The sequence below is a fragment of the Melanotaenia boesemani genome, chromosome 24, assembly GCF_017639745.1.
Source record: "Melanotaenia boesemani isolate fMelBoe1 chromosome 24, fMelBoe1.pri, whole genome shotgun sequence".
Classification (NCBI taxonomy): domain Eukaryota; kingdom Metazoa; phylum Chordata; class Actinopteri; order Atheriniformes; family Melanotaeniidae; genus Melanotaenia; species Melanotaenia boesemani.
Window position 1 is genome coordinate 2,276,649 of NC_055705.1, and position 23,955 is coordinate 2,300,603.

At 43.5% G+C, this 23,955-nt stretch overlaps 2 protein-coding genes and 1 non-coding gene across 3 annotated transcripts; 2 read left to right on the plus strand and 1 right to left on the minus strand.

Annotated features, from left to right (window-relative positions):
• Positions 1–5,389: 5,389 nt before the first annotated feature.
• LOC121635323 (glycoprotein hormone beta-5-like) lies at positions 5,390–6,135 on the minus strand. Its single transcript, XM_041978469.1, has 2 exons — positions 6,055–6,135; positions 5,390–5,731 (listed from the first exon to the last, which is right to left on the minus strand). Exons 1-2 carry the CDS (start codon positions 6,081–6,083, stop codon positions 5,440–5,442), a joined length of 321 nt encoding a protein of 106 aa, XP_041834403.1. The 5' UTR covers positions 6,084–6,135; the 3' UTR covers positions 5,390–5,439.
• A 7,677-nt stretch (positions 6,136–13,812) lies between these two features.
• Positions 13,813–14,547, plus strand: LOC121635316 (N-lysine methyltransferase KMT5A-like). The gene is made up of 2 exons (XM_041978460.1): positions 13,813–14,032; positions 14,173–14,547. Exons 1-2 carry the CDS (start codon positions 13,903–13,905, stop codon positions 14,517–14,519), a joined length of 477 nt encoding a protein of 158 aa, XP_041834394.1. The 5' UTR covers positions 13,813–13,902; the 3' UTR covers positions 14,520–14,547.
• Positions 14,548–23,653: 9,106 nt separating this feature from the next.
• On the plus strand, positions 23,654–23,763 carry trnal-caa. Its single transcript has 2 exons — positions 23,654–23,691; positions 23,718–23,763. It is a non-coding gene; the product is annotated as a tRNA-Leu (tRNA).
• The last annotated feature ends 192 nt before the right edge of the window (positions 23,764–23,955 follow it).

The following is a 23,955-nucleotide window of genomic DNA, read 5'->3' on the forward strand; positions in this document are numbered from 1 at the left end:
GATATTTGTGTGTTCTTTATGCCACCTTTATGATGTCATATTCCTCTGTGATGTCACTGTTTTATCTGCATATTGTCTTTGTGCCACAGTTATAATGTAATATTTATCAGTGTGATGTCACTCTTTGATATGCGTATGTTGTCAGTGCCACCTTTGTGATGTCATATTCTCCTGTCAATGCTTTCTGCCACCTTTAACCTTTATGATGCCATAATTCTCTTTGATAAAACTGGTTTGTGTATATTCTTTGTGTAACATTTATACTGTCATATTTCACTTTGATTTCACTGTTTGATCTTTTTCAAATGAGCTTCAAACCTCAGAAATTACAAACAAAACCCAAACAAATTTTTGTAACATTGTATATGCTGTTTGTGTAAACTTTTAGATGTCATAATTCTCTGTTTTGTTGTTTATTTTTGTGGTGTAATGGCTAATACAAAAAGTATGATTCAGGCAAAATCTATGTTTCCGCCCGGTTTTGAACTGGGCAGAAAAATACCTTTGATGAAGATTGTTAACACTTAAACACACTGCTACAAACATGCAATTCAGCAATGAACTGTACATTTCTAAAAATGTGCAGAAATAGGTCAAAACCCACACCACCAGCTCCAAGGTAATGATACCCATCTGTCAGAGACACAACATGACAGATAACGTTTCAGAATATATTCTGAAAGCCAAGAACAAATGCTTCATCATATTCTGTCTGACTGTCTCTTCCCCGCTATTCATACAGTCAAATAAACAGTGCGGATATTAATATGGAAGAACTGGTCATCTTGGGACAATAGAGATTCTCATCAGGCATTTTACATCCTGCAAGCAAAGCACTAAATCTTATTCAGTGGTATTGTTCGCCATGTCCTGCTCCGTGTGAGAAGTATCCAGGTGACAAACTCCGGTCTTCTGCATGTCAGAAAGAGATACTGGTCACTATACTAATGAGGAATGCTGCATAGCTCCAAAAGCTTCATAACTGCTACCAAAGATAAACTATACAATTTAGTAGAATATTGTTTATTCTGCGTATGGAGGTCTACTTCTCCATGCTGATGTTCAATTGTTGAGTCACAGCAAAGTGCTCTTGTGTTTTTTTGCCCTGCTGCCTGAAATGAAGATTTTGACAGATAAACAAGGAATGAGGATCACCATGAACTATCAGATGATGTGTGGCTATCAAGCTCCATTTTGTGGCATTCACCCTGTGGAGAGAGGGGGCTCCTGGCCCTTAACTGTCCGCAACGTGTCATTTAGTCCATTTACACTGCCTGTAATGTTAACTTTGTCCAGAAGCCCTAATTTTACTCCAAAAAGTGTCATTTTGGCCATCTGGGAAGTTACAGATTTTTATTTTTTTTTAGTCTTTCACCTCCAACCAGCTGCACCTTGCAGGACCTCCTCCATCCACCCTGGCCTCCTGCCGACCATCAGACAGCCTACCACTACAGCGGCCCCAGGCTCACCAGCCGAATCCCCTCAACCACCCTTAAGCACCCTTCACTCTCTCCCGCAACTCAACCGTTGAACATCACCATGACGAAGCAGCTGTCCATGACTCTTTCAGAGCCACATGGCATTCCTCATTAGTATAGTGGCCAGTATCTCTGCCTGTCACGAAAAAGACTGGGGTTTGATTCCCCGATGGGGAGTGTTTCTTCTTAATTTCAGTGGTGTTCTCTTACCACCCAGCCTTTTTACAGACACCTGGGATGCAGGAGCTGCTGTTATATGACAAAGTAGATATATCACCAGTGATATTTGCAGGGCTGTCTCCAGATTCACAGCTGTGAGCCGTTCATTTGTGAGCCATTCTTTTTATATACAAATTTTTGACACTGCCTTCATCAAATCAAATCAAACTTTATTTATAAAGCGCTTTTCATGCCATAGGCAACACAAAGTTCTTTACATGATTAAAAACATTTATGCATATCTCAGTGCATATCTCTATCCCCCCTTTCCAGCAAAAAATTACTGAATGAATGAATAAATAAGTAAATAAGAAGTAGTACAGTTGAGTAAAATAAAATTATAATAAATAACATTTGTGACATCATAGACATCACGCTCCATTCATGTGAAGCATCTGTAGGCAGAGAGTATTGTTTGGAAACAAAAACTGTGAGTTCTATCCAAAACAAGAATTTGCACTGACTGCTCAGGTTTATCCTTTTTTTTATTTATATTTTTTCTATAATTTTTTAATCTTGTATAGTAGATTTCATATAGGTACATATTTTGATTGTTTGTCATTCTTATATATTGTGAAATTTTGTAAGATATTGTGAGAATGAGCCAGTCTTTTGAATGGCTCTTTGAAAGGAACGGCTCCTCAAGATCAGGCTCCCTTCAAAGACCCATAAATCCCATCTCTACTAACTGTGTGCCGAAGGGTACATATCTGCCACAACTGTAGCTGATCACGGGCTTATATGGGCGAGGAGTCCATCCGCTTGACTCAGCTGAAATGATCTGGAACTGTAGTTAACCAATCCCGATGGAGGAGGGAGGAGTATCGGTGCAGATTTCACAGTCAATACTTGAGTCGCTCCAGCTCAGCAGGATTTGCATACACGGCTCCAGCGTAACAGGCCAGGGGCCGTAACAACTTTGGACAACTTTAGTGGGCAAGTATACAGAGGACATAAGGTGCCTGCACTTTGTACAATTGGGCTCAAGATTGAAAATAGGGACCTCAGGGGGGAGCAGGAAGCTGTAGTGTGAAAATGGTGCCAATTTGAGAATGCTGAATTTTCACCCCTTGCAGCCAACTCTAAGGTCCAAGGTCAGTTTAAAAAAGGTTCAGTAAAGGTATGTTTCTGCTTAATGCTATTAATTAAGCATTGCGTTAAAGCGCCCAGCCATAATATATAAATATAAATATATATATATATAAATATATATAGATCAGTATATATAGCAGTAGCCTACTTATTTTTTTTACAACTTTATTTGTAGTTTTTATACAATATGTCTTGTTTTTCTCTCCCATTGATTGTAATGGCAGAAGAACAGCAATGTATATTTGTTCAATATTGTTTATTTGTACATTGCAATGAACCCACTGCATGAGGGAAGCAGTATTAATCGCTCGCGTGATTTTTTCTTCCCTAATTCAGGGGTATAACAATGTCACCACACGTATGTACTCTAAAATTAATCCGACATGATCATTTAAAGTCACATTTCCTCTACAACAAGTTTACACGTCCTCCTTTTTATAAAAACAGTCTGATGCTATTGATCTGTTTTACATGACGGCATGTCATAGCTGCTCCGTGTGTCCATGGCAGTAAGCACACACACGTGCACGCACACACAGGTTTCCGTCAGAGGACAGAGTGCATTCGTTGGAAAACACCAGCTGAAAATATGACAAAAATAAGAGTTTCCTAAAGTCTCTCAGCAGGTGAAGATGGAAGCAACTTGCTCCAGTCAGGAGCAGATGGAGGATTTCTCCTGCTCCGGTGTTACGCACATTCATTACTCAGGTTTAAAAAGACTTCTGTAGAAGAAAAGTATCAACTCCAAGTTTTTACCTAAGTAAAAGTGTAAAAGTACTGGTTTAAAATTACTTAAAGTATAAAAGTAAAAGTGTTGCCAGGGTGAAAAGATACCATTAAAGATTAAAACTTAAACTGTGGCACATGAGCCTACAGTGCACTCCCCCACCTCCCCCAAATAACATTTTTCTAAAGGTCGTAACGTCTATAATGTTACATCAAAATGTTAATATAGAAAAAGCTGGGATGCACTAAACTTTTTCAGCCACATAGATGCTCATGAAAAACACATTAGAAAGAAAAGTTTCTTAGTAAAGAGTTTGTGTTGTCTTTTTAACTGAAAGTAACTCAGATGTAAAGAAACTACTTTTTTGGTTGATCTTTTATCACAGGAAGGACTGATGCACTTTCCTGTAGTTCTGGTTCCCTCTCAGTTCTGCAGCTCCTCAGAATCATGTGACTACGTGGCGGATTACATCAACCTTTTCCTCCTAAATAGTGATCATTTCAAGCACTCGGGGGAAAAACTGATTAATGCTGCAACATTTAAAATGCTCAGTTTTTGCTTTATTTATAAAGAAATTATACAAACAAAGGTGGTTAGATCTTTAAAACTGTGAAGTGAAGCAAGTTTAATGAACTCTCACAACTGCACATTCAGCATATAAACTCTGCAGATTAAGATTACACAGAGAACATCGCAGGGACAATGATCATCAATTACATAACATGACCTCCATGTGGAAAACAATCTAAATTTAAAACTAATTAATTTGATATCAGGAATGAGTTGTGTTTAATGATGAGTGCAATCATGCAACGATGCCTCCTACAAGGATCAGAAGCAGAGAAGGACTCAGGAAACCAGCAGCCACCACTGAGTATAAAACACTGACCTCACCTCAGGGAAACTAAATGTTTTACTCTTTTGTCTCCTGATTCTGGGACCTTAGCTGGAACTTTTCTGTGTAGTTTCCATGATCTCCATGTGTCTGTGTGGGTTCTCTCCACATTTTCTGGTTTCCTTTGATGCATATTGGTTTACTTGGTAATTCCAAACTGGCTATCAGATTAAACAAACTTCAAATGGAAATGAATCCACTTTATTGCACATTTAACATTTTATGGATTATTTTGTTCCTCTTGTTTTAGTGACCAGTTACATGACTAACCTTCATTTTCTTATCAAATCATTTTTTCATGGGAATTTCTGGCCCACCTGCAAAGTCACTGTTAATGTATTCCTGTATGTAGTTCATCTTATTTTGTTGCTGTTTTAAGAGAGTTTATTCTGAATTTAATTCTAAGAGGAAGTAAAAATGTAAATCTTGAAGCTAATCGGTGCCTCCCTCCCTGAGTCTCTGGACCCACTTCAGTTCACTTATTGGCCAAACAGATCCACGGACGGTGTCCCAGGAACCGCACACCACCCTCACCCACCTGGACAACGGGACACAGGGGACTATGTAAGGATGTTGTTCATTGACTTTAGTTCAGCTTTCAACACTATAGTCCCCACCACACTCCACTCCAAGCTCCCTCAGTGTCCTCAGCCCTCTGCTCTTTTCCCCGTACACTCATGACTGTGTAGCCATGGACAGCTCCATCACCATAGTAAAGTTCACGGACGACGCTGTGGTGGTTGGATGCATCAACAACAATGATGAGCGGGTGTATACAGGGGAGCTGGAGAAAGCAGAGGAACTACACCTCTCTGAGGATTAGTGGGACTCTGGTGGAGAGGGTGTGCAGTTTCAAGTACCTGGGTGTGCACATCACCGAGGATCTTTCCTGGACTCTGCACATAGACAGCCAGGTGAAGAAGACGAGGCAGCGCCTTTTTCACCTCAGACAACTGAGGAAGTTCAGAGTGTGAAAATCATGAGGATGTTCTACACTGGAGTGGTGGAGAGTGTTCTGACTGGTAACATCACCCAGTGGTACGGGAACAGTACTGGTCGTGACTGGAGGGCCCTGCAGAGGCTGCTGAGGTCAGCAGAGCAAATGCCTCCCTTCTCCTCACCTCCCAGGTCTCACAGCGCCCCCAGCAGGCATCGGTGGTGATGTGCAGGCTGCCGCATCCGGGCTTCCTGGCCAGGAAAATAAACTCCCGAACTGCACAACCAATGAAACGCCGCAGGTTGACTGCTGACACATGATTACGGGAATCTGGCTGCAGAGACATCCAGAGCAGGAAGCAGCTGAGCATCAGTCCAGACCTCCTGTGGGATGAAGAGGAGTGGAGATGAAGGAGAAAATGTCTTCAGGTCAAATATCAAACGTTTACAATATGTTGTCTTTAAAACAATAAAAGGAAAATGCATCTTTTAACTCAGAGTTTTCTAAAGGAACTTAAGATTAATATTGGTTTACATTTTTGGTAACTCGGCCAAGAATCAGTTAGATAGTAAACAAAAGTGTCAGAGGTAATACAACAATGAATCCTTACTGCAGAGTTTCTTCAGTGTAAATGTTTTCCTGGTTACTTGTGTTAAATCAGTAAAAATCATCTGTACTTTGCTACATTATTTTCTGTATCACTCACCCAGGTTGCTTTTTCCTTAGGAGGGTCATCTCAGCTGTAACTCACGTTGCTGTTTGATTCAAAATAAAAAATAATCTGACAACACTATAAAAAGTAGTTGAAGTTTCTGTCTAATGAGCAGCCACTGATAATTTTTAATTCTCAGATGTTAGAGTTTGTTCCAAAGCTACTCTCTTGCTGTGTGTTCCTCAGTCCTGAACTAACTGCTGATGGAGCTGACGGTGCAAACCAGGACTTTTTATCATCTCATGTCATGACAGCCAACAGCTGAAGTCCTCACCTCACTCCTCCTCTTCTCCCAGCTCCATGAACCCCCAGGAGGGCCTTCATACCTGTCACTGCACATCCAGGTTAGTCACCAGCTTCTTCCCACTCCATTACCTTAATTAGGGAAAGATTCTGTCCTTTTGTTGATAGTCATTCACACAGAAGAAGTGGAAGAACACACTCAAACACTGTTTCTACCCCTGTCTACTCTCACTCATGCAAGCTCAATTAGCTGGCTCCAGAAACCGGCCATGTTCCTGTTCTCACATGTAGCTGCAACAATTTCACCCACACTTATTGCCTGTTTCTCATTTAGCTTCACGTTTTTGTCAGTGACATCATAGCATATATTCAGACAGAAAATACAAGCTAGCTGTTACTTAGGCTGTGGCTACCTTATTACTTATTTTATTACTTGCTACCTCATTTGATTACTTATTACAGACAGCACGGATGACGTGTTAGGGTTAGCAATGTTAGGCTCATAAGGAATTAACAGGTGAGAGGAAGATGGACCTGAACAGGTGGCCAGTCCATCACAAAACCAACACAGAGAGACAAACACCCACTCACATCCATTCCTAACACGCATGTCTTTGTACGGTGGGATGTCTTTGTACCCACGCATGGGAGAACATGCAAACTCCACAATGAAAGGCAAACTGTTCGAACCTCCCCCAACTGGTTCCAACCAAGGTCTGCAGAATAGCATCTCTGAACACACAACACGTCCAACCTTGAAGCAGACGGGCTACAGCAGCCCAGACATTTTAAACATTTTAAATCAAACTCCTCCTTTTCATCAGTGCACCACTCATACTCTATGATTATTTCGTAGCTAACAGCTCTTTAATGAATGACGTATCAGAAACTAGAATTTCCATCTCTATCAGTGGTCATGCACAAGTATGAGGGGCCGGTTGAGACATTATTCAGAATTACCCTCTCACAGACACATGTGAAATTTAAGTCATTCACACATTATACTGAAACCTCTCGTATATCATACTGAGATCATTCACACGTTATAGTAAAACCTCTCATACACTATACTGAAACTGCCTCTTATATACAATATTGAAATTCTCTTATATACTATACTGTATTATATAGTATATATAGTAACTGTGTTATTGTATTTATAACGGTATATTAAAATTTGTTTCCGGGACACAGACATTTTCAACTTGTCATCTTGTTTGCAGAAAGCATAGCAGGTGTTGCTTCTGTTCAGTGGCAGTGGGACTGTTTAATTCTATTCATGTGTCCATGAGTTTATGATGACTAAGTGAAGCAGCTGGCTTCTTCAATATTATACTGGCCTCAGCAGAGACTATGATAAGGGTTAGGTCTAACGCGACAGCAACCAGATAACTGACAGTCACAACTCTGAATGAGGACATGCTAACTAGCCACCTAGCATAACTCGGCCATTAAGATATGCAGTGCTGTCAAAGGAAGACCTGGACAGCACTGGACAACATACTCTTCACCTGTGTTTGGAATATTCTCCAGGATATGCCTTACAGTGCCCCCCCCCCCCACAGGCCGAGGGCCAGCACGCCACCCGGGGGGACCCGGGCCGCCCAGACGGCCACCACCAGAGGCCAGCCCCACACCCCAGCGCCCAGCCGCACACCCCGAGAACCAGTCCTGCCCCCCCCAGACCAACACACACACACACAAACACACACACTCTCCTTCCACTCCTCCATTCATCCTCCCACGCATACACCATTCAACCCTCACATACTCTGTTCTCCCACACACACACACCATCCTTCCACCATCCATCCTTCCACACACACACCATCCTTCCACCATCCATCCTTCCACACACACACCATCCTTCCTCCCACACACTCACCATCCTTCCACCATACACTCTCCCACACCTACCCCATCCTCCCACACACACATCATCCCTCCACTACTCATCCTCCCACACATACACCATCCTCCCTCTCATACACCATTCATCCACCTTCACACCTCCCACACACACACACACACACCATCCTTCCACTACCCATCCTCCCACACATACATCATTCTCCTACACATACACCGTCCTCCCTCTCCTACACCAAACATCCACCTTCACGTACCCCATCCTCCCACACACACACACCACCCCTCCATCACCCACTCTCCCAAACATACACCACTCCCCCACACACACACCATCCTCCCTCCCATACACCATCCATCCTCCCGCACACACACCATCCTTCCACCATCCATCCTCCCACACACTCCCCCATCCCTGCACCATACATTCTCCCACACATACCCCATCCTCCCACACATACATCATCCCTCCACCATTCATCCTCCCACACCCACACCACCCCCCCTCCCACACACCACGCATCCACCTCCACACACCCCACCCTCCCACACACCATCCCTCCACCACCCACACCACTCCCCCACCCAGCGCAACAAGCACACCTCCCACAGCCCTACCTGTGTATGTAGTGAAGAGTGGGGGAGGGGAGGGGTCAGGAGATGTAGGTCCAGAGGGGAGTAGGCCTCCCCCCTGGAAGACGACCCGCCAGTGGCCTAGGGCGCCCCCGTCCCCCGCCGGCCCCGAAGGGCGTCACTGGCCCGGAGCAGGCACCCTAACCCAGGCACGCCACGAACCCCCCCAGGGGCCAGCCACCAGCCCAAGGGGCCACTTTCCTCTTTCTGAGTGGGAGGGGGCGAGGCAAAGGAAGGGAACCCCAGGCCCACGCCCCCAACACCCGGCCAGGGCGCCCCCCAGAGGACACGTCCTAACCCCCTGCAAACGCACACACACTTTTTTTTTTTTTTTTTTTTCCCCCCAGCCACTCACACACCCTCTCACACACCTCTATACACCAACACCTCAATACGTGCACATACCTCCACACACACACTTCACGCACATACCTATAAACACACACACCGGTGCCCACATACACACACACTCTCATACCCCTCCATACACATACACCACTACATACGCACTCACATACATACCTGCATATACACACAAGCACCTCCATACATACTCACGCCTCCACCCACTCCTTCACTCCTCCACACACACCTCGACCTCCACGTGCACACACTCATATATACGCACCTTCACACACACCCACACACACCTCCCACATAGACCTCCACACACACACCCGCACACCACTCACACACACATACACGCACACACCTAGACCTTCATACACACCCACACACATATAGCACACACATCCCTCTACACCCACCCACACACCAGCATACCTACAGACACACACACACACACACACCCACCTATATACAAACACACCCCCACCCAGGTTCCGGGGCTGCGACCAAGCACCAGGGCACGGACCAACCCCTGGCACGGCACATCCGGACGGGCCCAGCCCCTTAACAACTGTATTTCTGAAGGAAGACTGTATTTAAACTTCAACCAGCTGAGCTGCCTTCACTGACTCAAATTAAATCATCCACGATACAGACTCAGAAACAAGTATAATCATTTCTGCTGCAGATGACTGAGTATTTTATTACCCAGATAAAACTGAAGCATCTCTTGGATAAACACAGTTCAATGCAAGTAAAACTTTGAATTCTCCACAACTTGAAACAGTTAAGGCCAAGATTCAAATTCCTTTCCTTATTGCCAGCTATCAGTGAAAGCACCTTCAGTTAGAGAAGCCACGGCTGAGATTGCTGCTCTGCTCTGAGACAAAGACCTCTAAATGGGCCTCTGATGGGTGGGCGTAACCCAGGTACATCACAATGGCAGAGTTTAGTTTAAACTGGTCTGATTTTATAAACCTTGCTCATTGTTTCCTGAGAGGCACAGAGTACGCTGCTGGACATCGCTGGATTTTTTCCTCATTTTGCTTTTGCTTCGTCAAGGCTTTTTGCTATGGCTCAAGACAACAAGTAAGTCAGACCAAACCTTTTCACTGCTCTTATTTCCTGTATTTTATTGTTAAACATGTTTTATAGTCACATACCTGTGGAAAACAGCAGTGTAGTTATCTGTACATGAACAATGTGTGTCATCTCTTTGTTACAGGAGCTACGATCGCCGTGTGGTTCACTGCCTGAAGTGCTTTAAGCCATGTGAGACCCTCTCTGTGCACCTCGCCAGGGTCTGCATGAAAACAAACACACCAGAGGAGCAGCAACAGGAATTATTGAAGGCCAAAGAGTCAACCAAGGCCTGGACTCGTGAGGGGAGGACCTGGGATTATGATCAAATCTGCCAGTGGTGTCCTCATGGTCCTTCCCGGTATGCTCTTGTAAAAGAGCTGAAAAGAAGAGGTTTCTTTGTCCCAAACATGTCCAAAGACATAGACTCTGCAGAAGCAGAGGAGACAACAGTAGCTGAGCAGCCATCAACCTCTGCTCCCCCACTTCCCTCTGCAGAAAACAACACCGGTGAATGCAGCCCCATCCAAGCCTCTGAAGCAGAGGAAGGCAGCTCCAGTGATCCCACCAGGCAAAGGTGAGTCCATCAACTTCCACACAGACAGGACTGAATTACTGGTCTCCTCTGTGGACATGTATGAACTACATTTCTCTGTGCTTTCTCAGGTCAACTCCCCAGTTCTCCACATCTTTGAGAATCCGGATGCAGGAAGAAAACCTGTATGCCAAGTTTCCTCCTGAGACATCAGTGTTGCAGCAGTTTAGAAATCATTTGGTTTCTGTGCTTCAGATTCCAAACTGCCAGCAGGAGGTAGGCGTCTGTTTTCTATTGTTTTCTTTTTTGCAGACCAGGCTGGTTTCTGCTCCTCTCTCTGCATGTTCATTACCATATGTATGGAGGCTTCACTCAGACACTAACTGCAGCCTGATTTGTTTTTAATTGCTGTGTCTTTACAGGTAGACAACGTGTCCAGAATGCTGAGGTACATGCAGCCAACTGGAAATGAGGTCAGCTTGGACTTCCTCCAGGACACCACAATGCTGGGGGACTACTTCAATGAGTTGAAGAGAGTGGGGCAGTCAGCAGCCACCAGGATCAACTACATTAAAAGCATGATCAAATTCATCAAGTTCCTGAAGCTGGAGCATGGCTCATCTGACCAAGGCTTAGTAAACAGCTGCAGTCATTACCTGGAGTTTCTGACTGTTCTGAGAAAGCCAATTTCAAAGACACACAACAGAGACCTCTGCAGTATAAGGTGAGTTTTTAACTTCCCCCAAACTTAATTTTCTGTCTGGTGTTTAAAGGTTATACAAATAATTCAGCCTCTCCTTCTCACTGGTGTTCTGGCCCGTCTCATCTTTCAGACATGACTACTTTGTTGGTCCGAAGAAGGCAGTTCATAGCTGCCAGAAAGTCCTCTGAGAGGCCAAGAAGGATGCTCTTGGAATTTACAGGCGACTTCTCAGTCATGAACCTGTTACAGAAGAAGAAAAGACGCAGTACCGTTATTACTGTGAAGCCATCCTCCTCCTGGGTCATTTCCAGAAGCCTGGAGCAGTGGAGGAACTGACAGTAAGTGCTTTTCCAGGCCAGGTTTTTCTCAGCATGCAGTGGACATCTTAAAACAGACAAGCTACTTTGTTCAGACCATTAATGTGTTCATGATTGTTTCTCAGGTCACAGAATGGCTTCAGAAGGAATATTGCAACGGACGGGTCGTCTTGGCCAACAATCAGGTGGCTCCATTTGCCCTGACACAGGAAGAAGCTGCAGTAAGTAACATTAAAGGCTGGTCTTTGTAGCTTAACTTATAGTTAAATTTAAATAGTTATTGTTTAAAATTTTGCTTATTTAGTAATGTATCTTTCTATTATTTTTACCACCTATTTATATGGCTTTCTGTTTTATTTTATTTTTACCCAAGTACAGTTTTTATAGAGGCCTTCATTTTATTTTTATTATTTTTCTGAACTCTTTTATCTGTATTTTTATTCTTGTGGCTTTTATCCGTTATTGTTTCTAAGTTTATTTAATCTTGTTTTCACTGTTTAACTCCAGTGTTTCCTCCTGGGGATCCTTCACACCAGTAGCCTGCTCTGTCTGCGGGGCTGTTGCCATGGTGACTGCCCTTGTCTGGGTGGCAGGAGGTCCTGCACTGCAGCCATGTGGTTGTGGTGTGGACCCCGGCCTGCTCTGACCTGGGTGGTTCCTGTGGTGGCGCACCTCTGTGGTCATGGGTGGGCTGGCTTCTGGTGTGACTGGATCCCCAAGATATCGTTTCCTCACAGCAGCATCAAACCAGATGTTTTCATTTTATCATTGTTTTTATACTTACTTTCAGTTCAGAGAGTAATTAGTGATGGGAGTTCATGTTCGTACAGAATGGGGTCTGGCGGGTGGGGGGAGGGTACATGCGCTTTGTTTGTATGTGTGTGAGTTTGTGTGTGATTATGTGTGAGCTTTTATGAGGTGAGCCTTCTTATTTTTTGTTATTCTTTGGAGTGTGAAGGCTTTTAAATTATGTTGTTAATATGCATAACTTGGTTTTTATTATGTACAGCACTTTGTGTTGCTTTGTGCATGAAAAGTGTTCTATAAATAAAATTAGATTTAATTCATAAACATCACTGTCCATAAATGTGGACCAAGATCCACGTCTGCTTTTCTTCTCTTTCATTCATTTCTTCAACTCCTTGTCTCCACAGATAATTGACCAGTACTACATGTCAGTACGACCAGACTGTATCAAAGACGTGGTGGACGAAGACGCAGATGGACATGAACAACTGTTTCTGGTGAGAAATGGAAGACTGATTAACAGTGCCACCAACGACCTCCGGCGTCTGCATGAACAGTGAGTTTATGAATCTAAATGCATTTCTTTCTAGCGTGTGATGTAAAAAGTTGGACCAAGTTTATGAGATGAACTAAAGACATGTTGATTTCTCTTCCATTTCAGTTACAAGTTGAAAAACATCACAAGCCAGGAAATCCGCCGGGCTGTGGAAACAGAATGCAACAGCATGCTGACGGATGAGCAGAAAACTGGTTTGGCCCATTATCTGGCGCACACGGAGAAGGTTGTTAAAGACCACTACCGAATGAGAGACCCAGAAAACATTGTGAACACTGCCAACTTGATGCACTTCTTAACACAAAGGTCAATAAGGTGAAACATTTAGAGTCTCTCCCAGCTGCTTCATGTTCACTTTTTCACTCAGGTCTCTTCTTTCTGCAGTTCTGATGAATCAAGAGACAACCAGCCTTGTCCTGCATCAAAAAGAGCAAGAGAGGCCCCCGAAGAAGAAGATTTTACTAAATTTCAAGTGACATTCCCGGTCACCCTGGATGGGAAGCCACCCAGCAAAGTCAGAAGAACTGCAGCTGGCTTCAGTGCTGACAGGGTTCTGTATGACAAGTGGAGAGCTCTGCAGTTCAAGATGAGGGAGAAACACCTGCTGGGTCAGTGTGGGGAATAATAAACAAGTCATATATATCTGTGATGATCATTACCTACACTATTTTAAAAGAATATTATCATATTCAATTTATATTTGATCTATTTCACAGCAAAATGGACAAGGCGCCCCCCCACCATCCCAAAGATCGACAGCGTTATCCAAAAAGAACGGTGGTATTCCAACTGCCCAACAGCTCAGGCCATCATGAGCAAGTGGAGTCCACCGGAGAAGGAGGAAGTGGAGTCCAGCGTCTCACTCATGAAGCTGGTTCGTACGCAGAAGTGGAAACATCTGGCTGTTGTTGAACCATCGCCATGGGCTGGCGAGGGGAAAGGTAACACTGTTTTATTCTGTGCATGTAAAACTCCTTCACTTCTGTATTTATGCCACAACCAATCTCATCATCCAGGCACTTATGGTTAAGCTACGTAGAAAAACATGAAGAAAACTAATGTTCTTGCCTCTGACCCACAGGAGTGGTAACCACGAAACGCTTCCCGAAGAACTCCATCTTGTGTGATTATCATGGAGCGCTTATCACAGGCGCAGAGGGGAGAAGAAGGATGGCCAACAGAAGTAGTGACACAGATTATTCCTTCTTCTTTAAGGCTGGCTCTAAGGAACTCTGTGTTGATGCCCACAACGTCCCATGCTTGTGCCACCCTGACATGGAGACTTTTGGGAGGATTATCAATCACTCCAAATGGGACACAAACGTAAGGCCTGAAATCTGCTTAATGCAGTTTCCCGAAGGATCACAACACGTCATCTTTTTCAGAGCAATGACGGATCTGGAAGTAAACGAGGAACTACTTTTTTGACTATGGGATGAGGAAAAAAATCCTTCAGGTGGGGAATTCAACAGTTCAACCTTAAACACCACAAAACAAAGTTCAAGATTCTGCTGTAAAACGTACATAAAATATTGAGACTCAAACAAATAAAGAGGTGACGTGATATATTTCTAGTCTGTCAATCATTATGTAACGCGTCATGCTTTGGTTGCTATAAGACACCTCAGGCGGAAATCTGCCTCACTGCACTGCAGCCCTACGGCTGGTAAACAATCCTTCCAGAATCAACTTTTTGAAGTATTGTGTTGTCAGTGCAGCAAGTAATTGAAGGTTGGTCAGAAAATGTAACTTTTCCATTGCTGCCCTCATGTTCCTTTGTTCACTTCCGCAAAGCTTAAGAAGAGCACCTTATTTATGCGCTCCATTAGATTTCTATCAATAACCAGGGTCCTCACTGCTACAGAGAGACTTCTACAGTCATGTGTGAGCTGATATTTGCAGACTTTGATTTCACTGGGAAAATGAGCTTCAGCACCAACCGGCAGGTTTCCGAAGGTGTTTGTGTCTCCTAATGAAACCACCTGACACGGTAGCGGTATGAACAGAGAAGAGCTTGTGCAGCGTTTGAATCAAGCAGGACAGAGCTGCTGAATTCAGTCAGTGACTCCAGCAAATCATCTGCATCCAGAAAATAAACAAGAAGTTTAGTCCAGTATCCAACCATCACACTGTTATTTTCCCCACAAATAGATATATGAGCATTTTCACTGCCTAATTCAGGTCAGACGGCGAGATTAAAATGAAAACAGCTGACTGTATTTACCAAAACAAGCTAATAATCAGTTAGAGTTATGTCAGTAAGTCAGGTGATTAAGTGAGGTAGAGGGAGGAGGGACTGCAGGGAGGGGACCAGATCAAGGACGGAGAAACATCCTCTTGTTCAGGCCATGAGGAAAGGTGGTTCCCAGCCTGCCAACCCAGTCCCTCTCAGCCCTCCTCTGTGCATCAGTCTAGTGTGGGTTGCAGTCCAGGACTAAGGCCTGCACTGCATCCCAGCCATGGAACGCAAAGTGCTGGACCAGATGTTGATGGGTGTTTAATCTCCTCTGGAAGTTCTGCTGAATTAAAAGTATTTTAGATTTTTCCCACCAGCCTCACTGTGTGGAGAGAAGGTGGTGATAAACGGGAGAGCAGCTGAGACCTGGATGGGATTTACCTGGAGAAATGTTTTAAAACAGGACCTGAGGAAGGGCCAAGAGTGCCCCCTGCTGGACAAGGTGGAGAACAGCGTTTGGGCGGCATATTTAAAATCTTCCATTTGTGTGAAGATCCAGTGGAAACTTAATACTTATGATTCAACTAATCCAGCAAAGGTGTTCTTGGGATAAAAGCTGGTTTTTTATGTTCTTTGTTCCTTAAAGTAAACTTTAATGTCTAAATGGTTGTGTTGTGAGAAATTTGGTCCTTTAAACTTGGTTGTGTCCAGAGAATTAATAGAATTATTGTCTGTTGAGTGTGTGGATGAATGTGTTAATGTCCTCCTCAGAGAGGGTCCAGATTCCCAGATATCATCCAGACATCTGTAGTAGTTCAGGTGGTTTTACATTTATCCAGAGCAGCAGTCTCCCATTCAGCCATAAAAACATCTGTATGATAATATAATATAATATAATATAATATAATATAATATAATATAATATAATATAATATAATAAAATATAATATAATATAATATAATATGATATGATATAATATAATATAATATAATATAATATAATATAATAAAATATAATATAATATAATATAATATAATATAATAAAATATAATAAAATATAATATAATATAATATAATATGATATAATATAATATAATATAATATAATATAATATAATATAATATAATATAATAAAATCAAATAAATTAAAATAAAATAAAATAAAATATAATATAATAAAATAAAATAGAATAAAATATAATATAATAAAATATAATATAATATAATATAATATGATATAATATAATATAATATAATATAATATAATATAATATAATATAATATAAAATTAAAGTAAAATTAAAGCTGTCAAATGATTAAAATATTTAATCAGATTAATAACAGCTTCCAAATTGCTCATGATTAATCACCATTCAGGAGTTTTTATATGCCTGAAATCTTCCTGTTTTTACTGTTTTACATCAACAAAAAGAACCAATGCTAAAGATATTTACTGTTGACTGACCTTCCCTTGGATAACTGTCAGATGTACAATGGTCAGTAAATGCAGCATGTAAAGTACTTTTATCTGTTGTTCTTAATCATTTTTACCATGATCTATATCATAATTTAGAATTCATGTATCATCGTCTCACCAACCGTCTCCATGGTGATAATATCTGTCATAAATCCAGCAGATGTGACGACTGAAGTTAAACAGCCAACATTGGTGAAGAAACTCTGATAAAACTGATGATCTGAATAAAAACATGTTTTTCTTTTATCATTGAAGTGTGTTTGTGCAGCAGTGATAAAAGTCCTACAGCAGCATCACCCAAAGAAAATACTTTTTATACAAGTTTTTCTCCACTTGTTTACATTAGATGATCGCTTTAGTTGTAATGATCAGTTCAATATTTCATAAAAAATATGAACATTTATAAGTGTTCCTGCCTGGCCCCCATCAGAACTTTTCTAGACCCGCCCCTGCATATGTGAAGTATAAACCCTCTCAACCACCAGCAGCTACTGTGTTAGAGAAGGTCCTGCTAAACACAAAACTTTGAAGTAAATATTGACGGTGTGAACCATGAACCGCTAGTTTTTCTACTTTTCAAATGAACAGTAAACGGGGTGAAAGTAAGCCGGTACGGTCCGGTGGTGGTAGCAGTACCAGGAAGATGGAGAGTGGCTGCTGCTATACAGGCCAGAACCAGTCACGACTGCACTCTGGGTCAGACAATAGATCCATGAGCAACATGCAGTCTTGAGAAACTTCTTTGTGTTTAAAAATTCCTTCATTTGGAATTGTTTCTGGACTGTCAGTGCTGTTTTAGTCCATGCTGGACGGAGCTTTGACCGGGCATCTCCCTCTCTTCCTCAAGGGTCTTGCCCTGCTCCCCCCCACCTCCTCGGAGAGAGCCTGGTGGCCTCCTCTACGCCCAGCCTTCGAAACGTGAACCACACGTTGTCTTTATGTTCGTTGCTGAGCTTTTGATTTAATGCGCTGAGATGTTTTCCACAACTGGTCACCAGACATGAAGAGACGCCGCCTGGACGAACAGGACGAATAATAATCACACCAACAAAATTCCACACATTGTTGTGGTTGGCTAAAACACTTTAACAACATTTAAATATCTACCAGTTTTCATCTACAGACATTTTAAATAAAAAGTTTTTGTTCGTGGCTTCATGAGGTGTTCTTAGAGACGTGTACTCTGCATGTTTATTAATGTTCCAATTAAAATAAATAATTTAGCATATCGTGGAGTGTTTTTAATTTTTCCCTGCTCCATGGGTCTACATGGAGCCTGCAGTAAAATATTGGAATAAAATACTGGAATATTTTAGCCCATATCCATTCCAAACAAGTCTCATTCATCACTCATAGGTCTTCCTGTCATTTACTGGACCTTGTAACATCAGTTGACAAATCCAGCCTGCAGGATGACATTCTGAGTCTGAGACGCACCGTCTCTTCTGTATTTTGTCAAAGTTCTGTTTGGCAGACCAGACGCACAAAAGTTGACTTTGGAAAAATTAAAAAGGGAGAAAATTTGCACTAAATGTTTCTTACTGGAGTACCAAGGGCAAAAAGCAGAGTCAGTGCAGTTCTCCCCTCTCTTTAAAGTTTTCAGTGTTTCTTCCTGGAGTACCAGGAGCACGAAGGCCAGGGCCAGGTGGAGTTGCAGAGACAGTGAAGGGTGTCTCCAGCAGACATGGAGAGAAGCTGGTGGTTGGATGGGCCTACAGCAGCCATGCCGGTTTTAGAGTCACTGCATTGGCTCCCCGTGTGTTTCAGGATCGATTTTAAGGTTCTCTTACTGGTTTTTAAATGTCTTAATAGTCTTGGGCCTTCTTATCTTTCAGATTTGCTTTTACCTTATGAACCCTCGCGGCCCCTGAGGTCTTCCGGTACTGGCCTCCTGACTGTACCTAAAGTCAGGACACATACTCACAGAGAAGCAGCTTTCCAGTGGTATGGTCCTCGTCTGTGGAACAGCCTGCCGGAGGAGGTCAGGGCTGCAGAGAACGTTAATGTTTTTAAGAGCAGGCTCAAGACCCACCTTTTTAATTTAGCTTTTACTTAATATTTATTCATGTTATTTTTATTTATTTTATTCCCCTAGCCTATTTATTTTTCTATGTTAACCCATTTTTATTTATTCTATGCTTTTATTCTATTTATATAATATATATTATTATTATTATTATTATTATATATTATATATTTTGCATCTGATGGCGGCGCGTGTGCATGCAGCAGCTCAGGGCTCTCGGCTTTTGTTTGTTTTGTTCGTGTTTTTGTTGTTGCTCCAGTCGCTGGAGGCATTAATTCAGTATGGCAGGACTGAATTAATTAACTTCGGAAGAAACTGCCAACTTTACGCACACCCTGAGCCGGATTTTATACCACCAGAGGTCCTTAGAACCACCACGGCTTTCACCATCCCTCCACTGTGGCCTAGGAGACGGAGGAGACAATGTAAACAAAAGCGGGGTAAGAGGAGCGGGGCGTGTGCTAGGCTAAAAGCCGACCCACACCGACCAGCTCTTCCCAGTCTCTTCCTGACAAATGCTCAATCACTAGCCAACAAAATCGAAGAGATTCGGCTGAGGATCGTCTCATGGAGGATGGACAGCTGTGTGGCCATCATTACGGAAACCTGGCTGGACTGCAATACACCCAACACAGCGGTGGAGCTAGCGGGTCTGCAGCCTCGGCTAAAAGCAGAGGTGGAGGGCTCGCGCACTACATCCATAACTCCTGGTGTACAGCCACACACACCATCGGAACGCACTGCACACCCGACCTGGAATATCTGGCTGTGAAATGCAGGCCATTCAAGACGGTGAGAGAGTTGTGCTCCATTTTGATCATAGCTGTTTACGTTCCACCGCGAGCTATCGCTAAGCTAGCACTAGAGGAGCTCTACTGTTTGATCACCAGGCAGATGAACTCCAACCCCGAGGCAGCTGTGATTGTGGCTGGAGACTTCAATCACGTGGAACTCAAAGCTATGCTTCCAGAATTCAAGAAGTTCATACACTTTCCCACCAGAGACAATAACATACTGGATCAGGTTTATTGCAACATCCCAGGAGCATACAAGGCGGCAGCAGCTCCTCACCTGGGCATGTCAGACCACATCTCTGTGAGGCTGATTCCAACATATAAACCTCTGATGTACAGGACAAAACCAACCACCAGAACAGTTCAAGTATGGACTGAGGAGGCTTCTTCAGCCCTACAGGACTGTTTTGAACTCACTGACTGGGAAGTGTTTAAAGATGACTCAGACCTGGAGGCCTACACATCATCTGTCCTGGACTACGTGCAGTTCTGCACTGATGCTGTTCTACCCACAAAGTCCATCAAGGTGTTTCCAAACCAGAAACCATGGTGTGACAGCACAGTGGAGTCTCTGCTCAAAGCTCGGGATGCAGCCTACAGGTCAGGTGACAGGCTGGCCTACAGCAGGACCCGGTCAGAACTGAAGAAGGGCATCCAGCAGGCCAAACACAGGTACAGACAGCGCATTGAGGAGCATTTCACTGACAACAACCCACGTGAAATGTGGAGAGGCATCAAAACCTTAACAGACTACAGGAATAGCAACCAGCAGATCAGCCATGACCCCACCCTACCTGACACCTTCAACAGTTTCTTTGCACGCTTCGACACACCTGGCAGCAGAGAGACTGTTTATCTTCCACAGCGTGAGGAGCAGCCTCTCGTCCTGCAGCAACACCAGGTTAGCTCCACCCTGAGGAGGATCAGCACCAGCAAAGCAGCAGGACCAGACAAGGTATCAGGTCGGGTTCTGAAGCTGTGTGCACAACAGCTGGCTGGAGTTTTTCTGGACATTTTCAACCTGTCCTTGCAGTTTGCTTCAGTTCCTGTGTGCCTCAAGTCCTCTATCATTGTGCCTGTGCCGAAAAAATCTACTGTCACCTGCCTCAATGACTACCGCCCGGTCGCTCTCACCCCAGTAATCATGAAGTGCTTTGAGAGGATCGTCTTAAGTCACATCAAGGACGTCATTCCTGCTACTCTGGACAGATATCAGTTCGCCTACAGGGAGAACCGATCGACAGAGGATGCAGTCTCACTGGCACTGCACACGGCTTTGACCCACCTGGAGCATCCTAACACCTACGTCAGGATGTTATTTGTGGACTTCAGTTCAGCTTTCAACACGGTGATCCCGGACAAGCTGACACCGAAACTCCACAACCTCGGACTGTCTAACCCACTATGCTTCTCGATCAGGGACTTCCTCACAAATAGGCCTCAGGTGGTGAGGATTGGGGACCGCACATCATCCACACGGTTCCTGAGCACAGGCACACCACAGGGATGTGTGCTTAGCCCGGCCCTCTTCACCCTATTCACACATGACTGTTTTGCTATCCATCCCACAAACATGGTTCTGAAGTTTGCAGATGACACCACCGTGGTGGGTCTCATATCGGACAACAATGAGACCCTCTACAGAGCGGAGATCCAGCACCTGACAGGATGGTGTTCAGACAACAACCTTGTTCTGACACACACATCGCACCTGGTGAAGAGGGCCAAACAAAGGCTCTTCTTCCTCAGGAAGCTCAAGAGGACTGGACTCTCCTCTCAGCTTCTGACAAACTTCTACAGAGCCACCATAGAGAGCATTCTCTGTCTGAGTGCAACAGTGTGGTACGGGAGCTGCACTGCACACTACAGGAAGGTCTTGGCCTGGGTGGTGAAAACAGCACAGGGGATGGTGGGGAGTCCTCTCCCGCTCCTGGACTCAATATACGACAGCCGGGTCCAGAGAAGGGCCAGTCGTATAGCTGCAGACCCACCCACCCAGGACACGAACTGTTTGTACCTCTTCCCTCTGGAAAGAGATACAGAAACATCAAAGCCCACACCAACAGACTGAAACACAGCTTCTTCCCCAGAGCTGTGAATCCATCACCCCATCTCCCCCCACCCCCCATCCCCCATCCATAGACTGAACACTAAACTCCTGCAGACAGGCAGAAGCACTCAGACTGCACTTTGGGACAATATGCTGCAATATGTGGATCACTTCCATGCCAGTCACTTTAAATACTTGTTTGATTTGCACTGTTATTCCTTTTACTCTTTTATATATATATATATATATATATATATTTATCTAAAGGTATATTTCCTTTCCATACTTTTATCTTCGTGTGTTACAGTGTTCCTTTTAAGCCGAGAACTTCTGAAACAAAATGTCGTTGTGCCTTGCACAATGACAATAAAGACTCTTGATTCTTGATATTATTTTTAGGTTATTTCTCCAGTGTTTCCTCGGAGGGGGCTCTCTGCACCGGGGGCTTTCATCGGCTGTGGCTGCTGGGGCTCTGTCCTGCAGGTTCTTTTGGTCTGGTTGGGCGGCTCCTCTGCCTCTCACTTGGCCGTGTGTCCTGGGTCGGTGTCCTGGGTCGGTGTCCTGGCGGTCGTGGCCTGTGAGCGGCTCCTGGTGCAGACGGCTCCCTGTGATAGTGTTTCCTTACCAGGCTCATCTGTGCTCAACCTCACATTACAGTAGTCTTTTAATATGTGCAAGTATGTGTGTGTGTATGCTTGCTTGTACATACTGGTATGTGAGAGGACGCGGGGAGGGAGGGGGTTGTGTGTGTGTGTGTGTGTGTGTGGTTGGAGGGGGGCATTGTTTTAACCATGGAAAGCACTTTGTGCTGCATTTTTGTATGAAAAGTGCTCTATAAATAAAGACTGATTGATTGATTGATGCACAAGCAGGCTGGATGTCTGCTTGGCCTCCAGCCTCTCATAAAAAAGCTGTAACTTATATAAAGTGTGATTTTGGTCTCTTATATGTCCCTGTAAAGCGCAGCCCATAGCCCTTTTAAAGAAGTCTCTTTCATCACACACAGATCTTCCTGCCACTTACTGGATCTTGGAAAATCCAGTCTGCAGGATGATTAAGACTCACATATAAAAGCTGTAACTTCCCAAACACACAAAATGACACTTTTTGGACACAAAATTAACATTGCTGGCATTGCAAATGGACAAAATGCCCTTTTGCTGACAGGTAAGGGCTGGAAGCCCCTCCTGAATGGGGTGAATGCTACACTTTGTAGACGGGGAGGGCTCATGGACAAAGGGAGAGGATTTGGACAGATTCTTCATCCACCTGGTGTATTTGTGCAGTCCTGCAATTTTAGTAAAAATATAAAAGATTTGTTGTCTCAGTGGTGGTCAGAGGAACACACACTCTTACTTTCCCTGTAGGCTAGAGGGGGGAGGGATGCTCGCACAAATGCCCCCGGTGTATCTTTACACCCCCTTGGGGAGCCCATGCAGGGAAGGTGAAGTTTGTCCAAAAGCCCTCCCTAGAATCCATGTTCAGGGGTTGCCAATGGACGTTCTTTTGTTTCTGTTGCAGTTTTTTGTGGAGGTGTGGGTTCAAATCCCACTTCTGACAACTTCAGTATGTATTGGTGCACATTTAAGATCAAAAAGCTTCTCTCTTCACAGAGTTCCAAGTACACTGAGACCCAAAATGTCATGGAAACAATGAAGCAACAAAAGCTTTTCTAATAGTTGTTTAATGCATCTCAAGACGTTCTGTGACAACTGTATTTTTATAGCTGTCATGTTTTACACTTTACTCCTTGTCAGGTTTAGATTAGATTAGATTAGACTTTATTAATCTCACAGTGGAGAAATTCACTTGTTACAGCAGCTCTTGTTATAGAATACAGTGCAGAAAGCAGACAGAATAAGGTGAACATGCATCACAACAAGAAGGTGCAATATAAATTATTTACAAGAAAAGTCTAAGAAAAGCAAAAAGTATGTAGCATTATAAATATAAAAGAAATATATATATATAATTAACAGTGAAGTCAGGAACTTCATAGTAAGCTTCCTTACCACATGACAAATTAGATTCAATGTGTGTCAGGATGGCCGAGTGGTCTAAGGCGCCAGACTCAAGGGCTGTTACCTTCCTGAAACAGGGATTTCTGGTCTCCAAAAGGAGACGTGGGTTCAAATCCCACTCCTGACAGACTCCCAAGGACATTCACAGTCTTTTAAGATCAAAAACTCAGCAAAGTATGTTCTGTTTAAAACATTCATGGTGTCTTTTCTAACTTGTAAAGAAGAAAACAAAAAAATAATTTTAAAAGCCTCTCATCCACTGGTTATTGTTTTTAAAAATGGTGGTTACCACAGAAATTCAGCGAGAAGATCCAGATAT

Bases quoted from the DNA above. Each gene is read 5' to 3' on its own strand.
- LOC121635323 (XM_041978469.1), bottom strand. From the start codon at position 6,083: ATGACCCTCCTAAGGAAAAAGCAACCTGG. The intron at 5,732-6,054 runs GTGAGTGATACA...TTCATCCCACAG, and splicing joins CTAAGGAAAAAGCAACCTGG to GAGGTCTGGACTGATGCTCA.
- LOC121635316 (XM_041978460.1), top strand. From the start codon at position 13,903: ATGAGCAAGTGGAGTCCACCGGAGAAGGAGGAAGTGGAGTCCAGCGTC. The intron at 14,033-14,172 runs GTAACACTGTTT...TCTGACCCACAG, and splicing joins ATGGGCTGGCGAGGGGAAAG to GAGTGGTAACCACGAAACGC.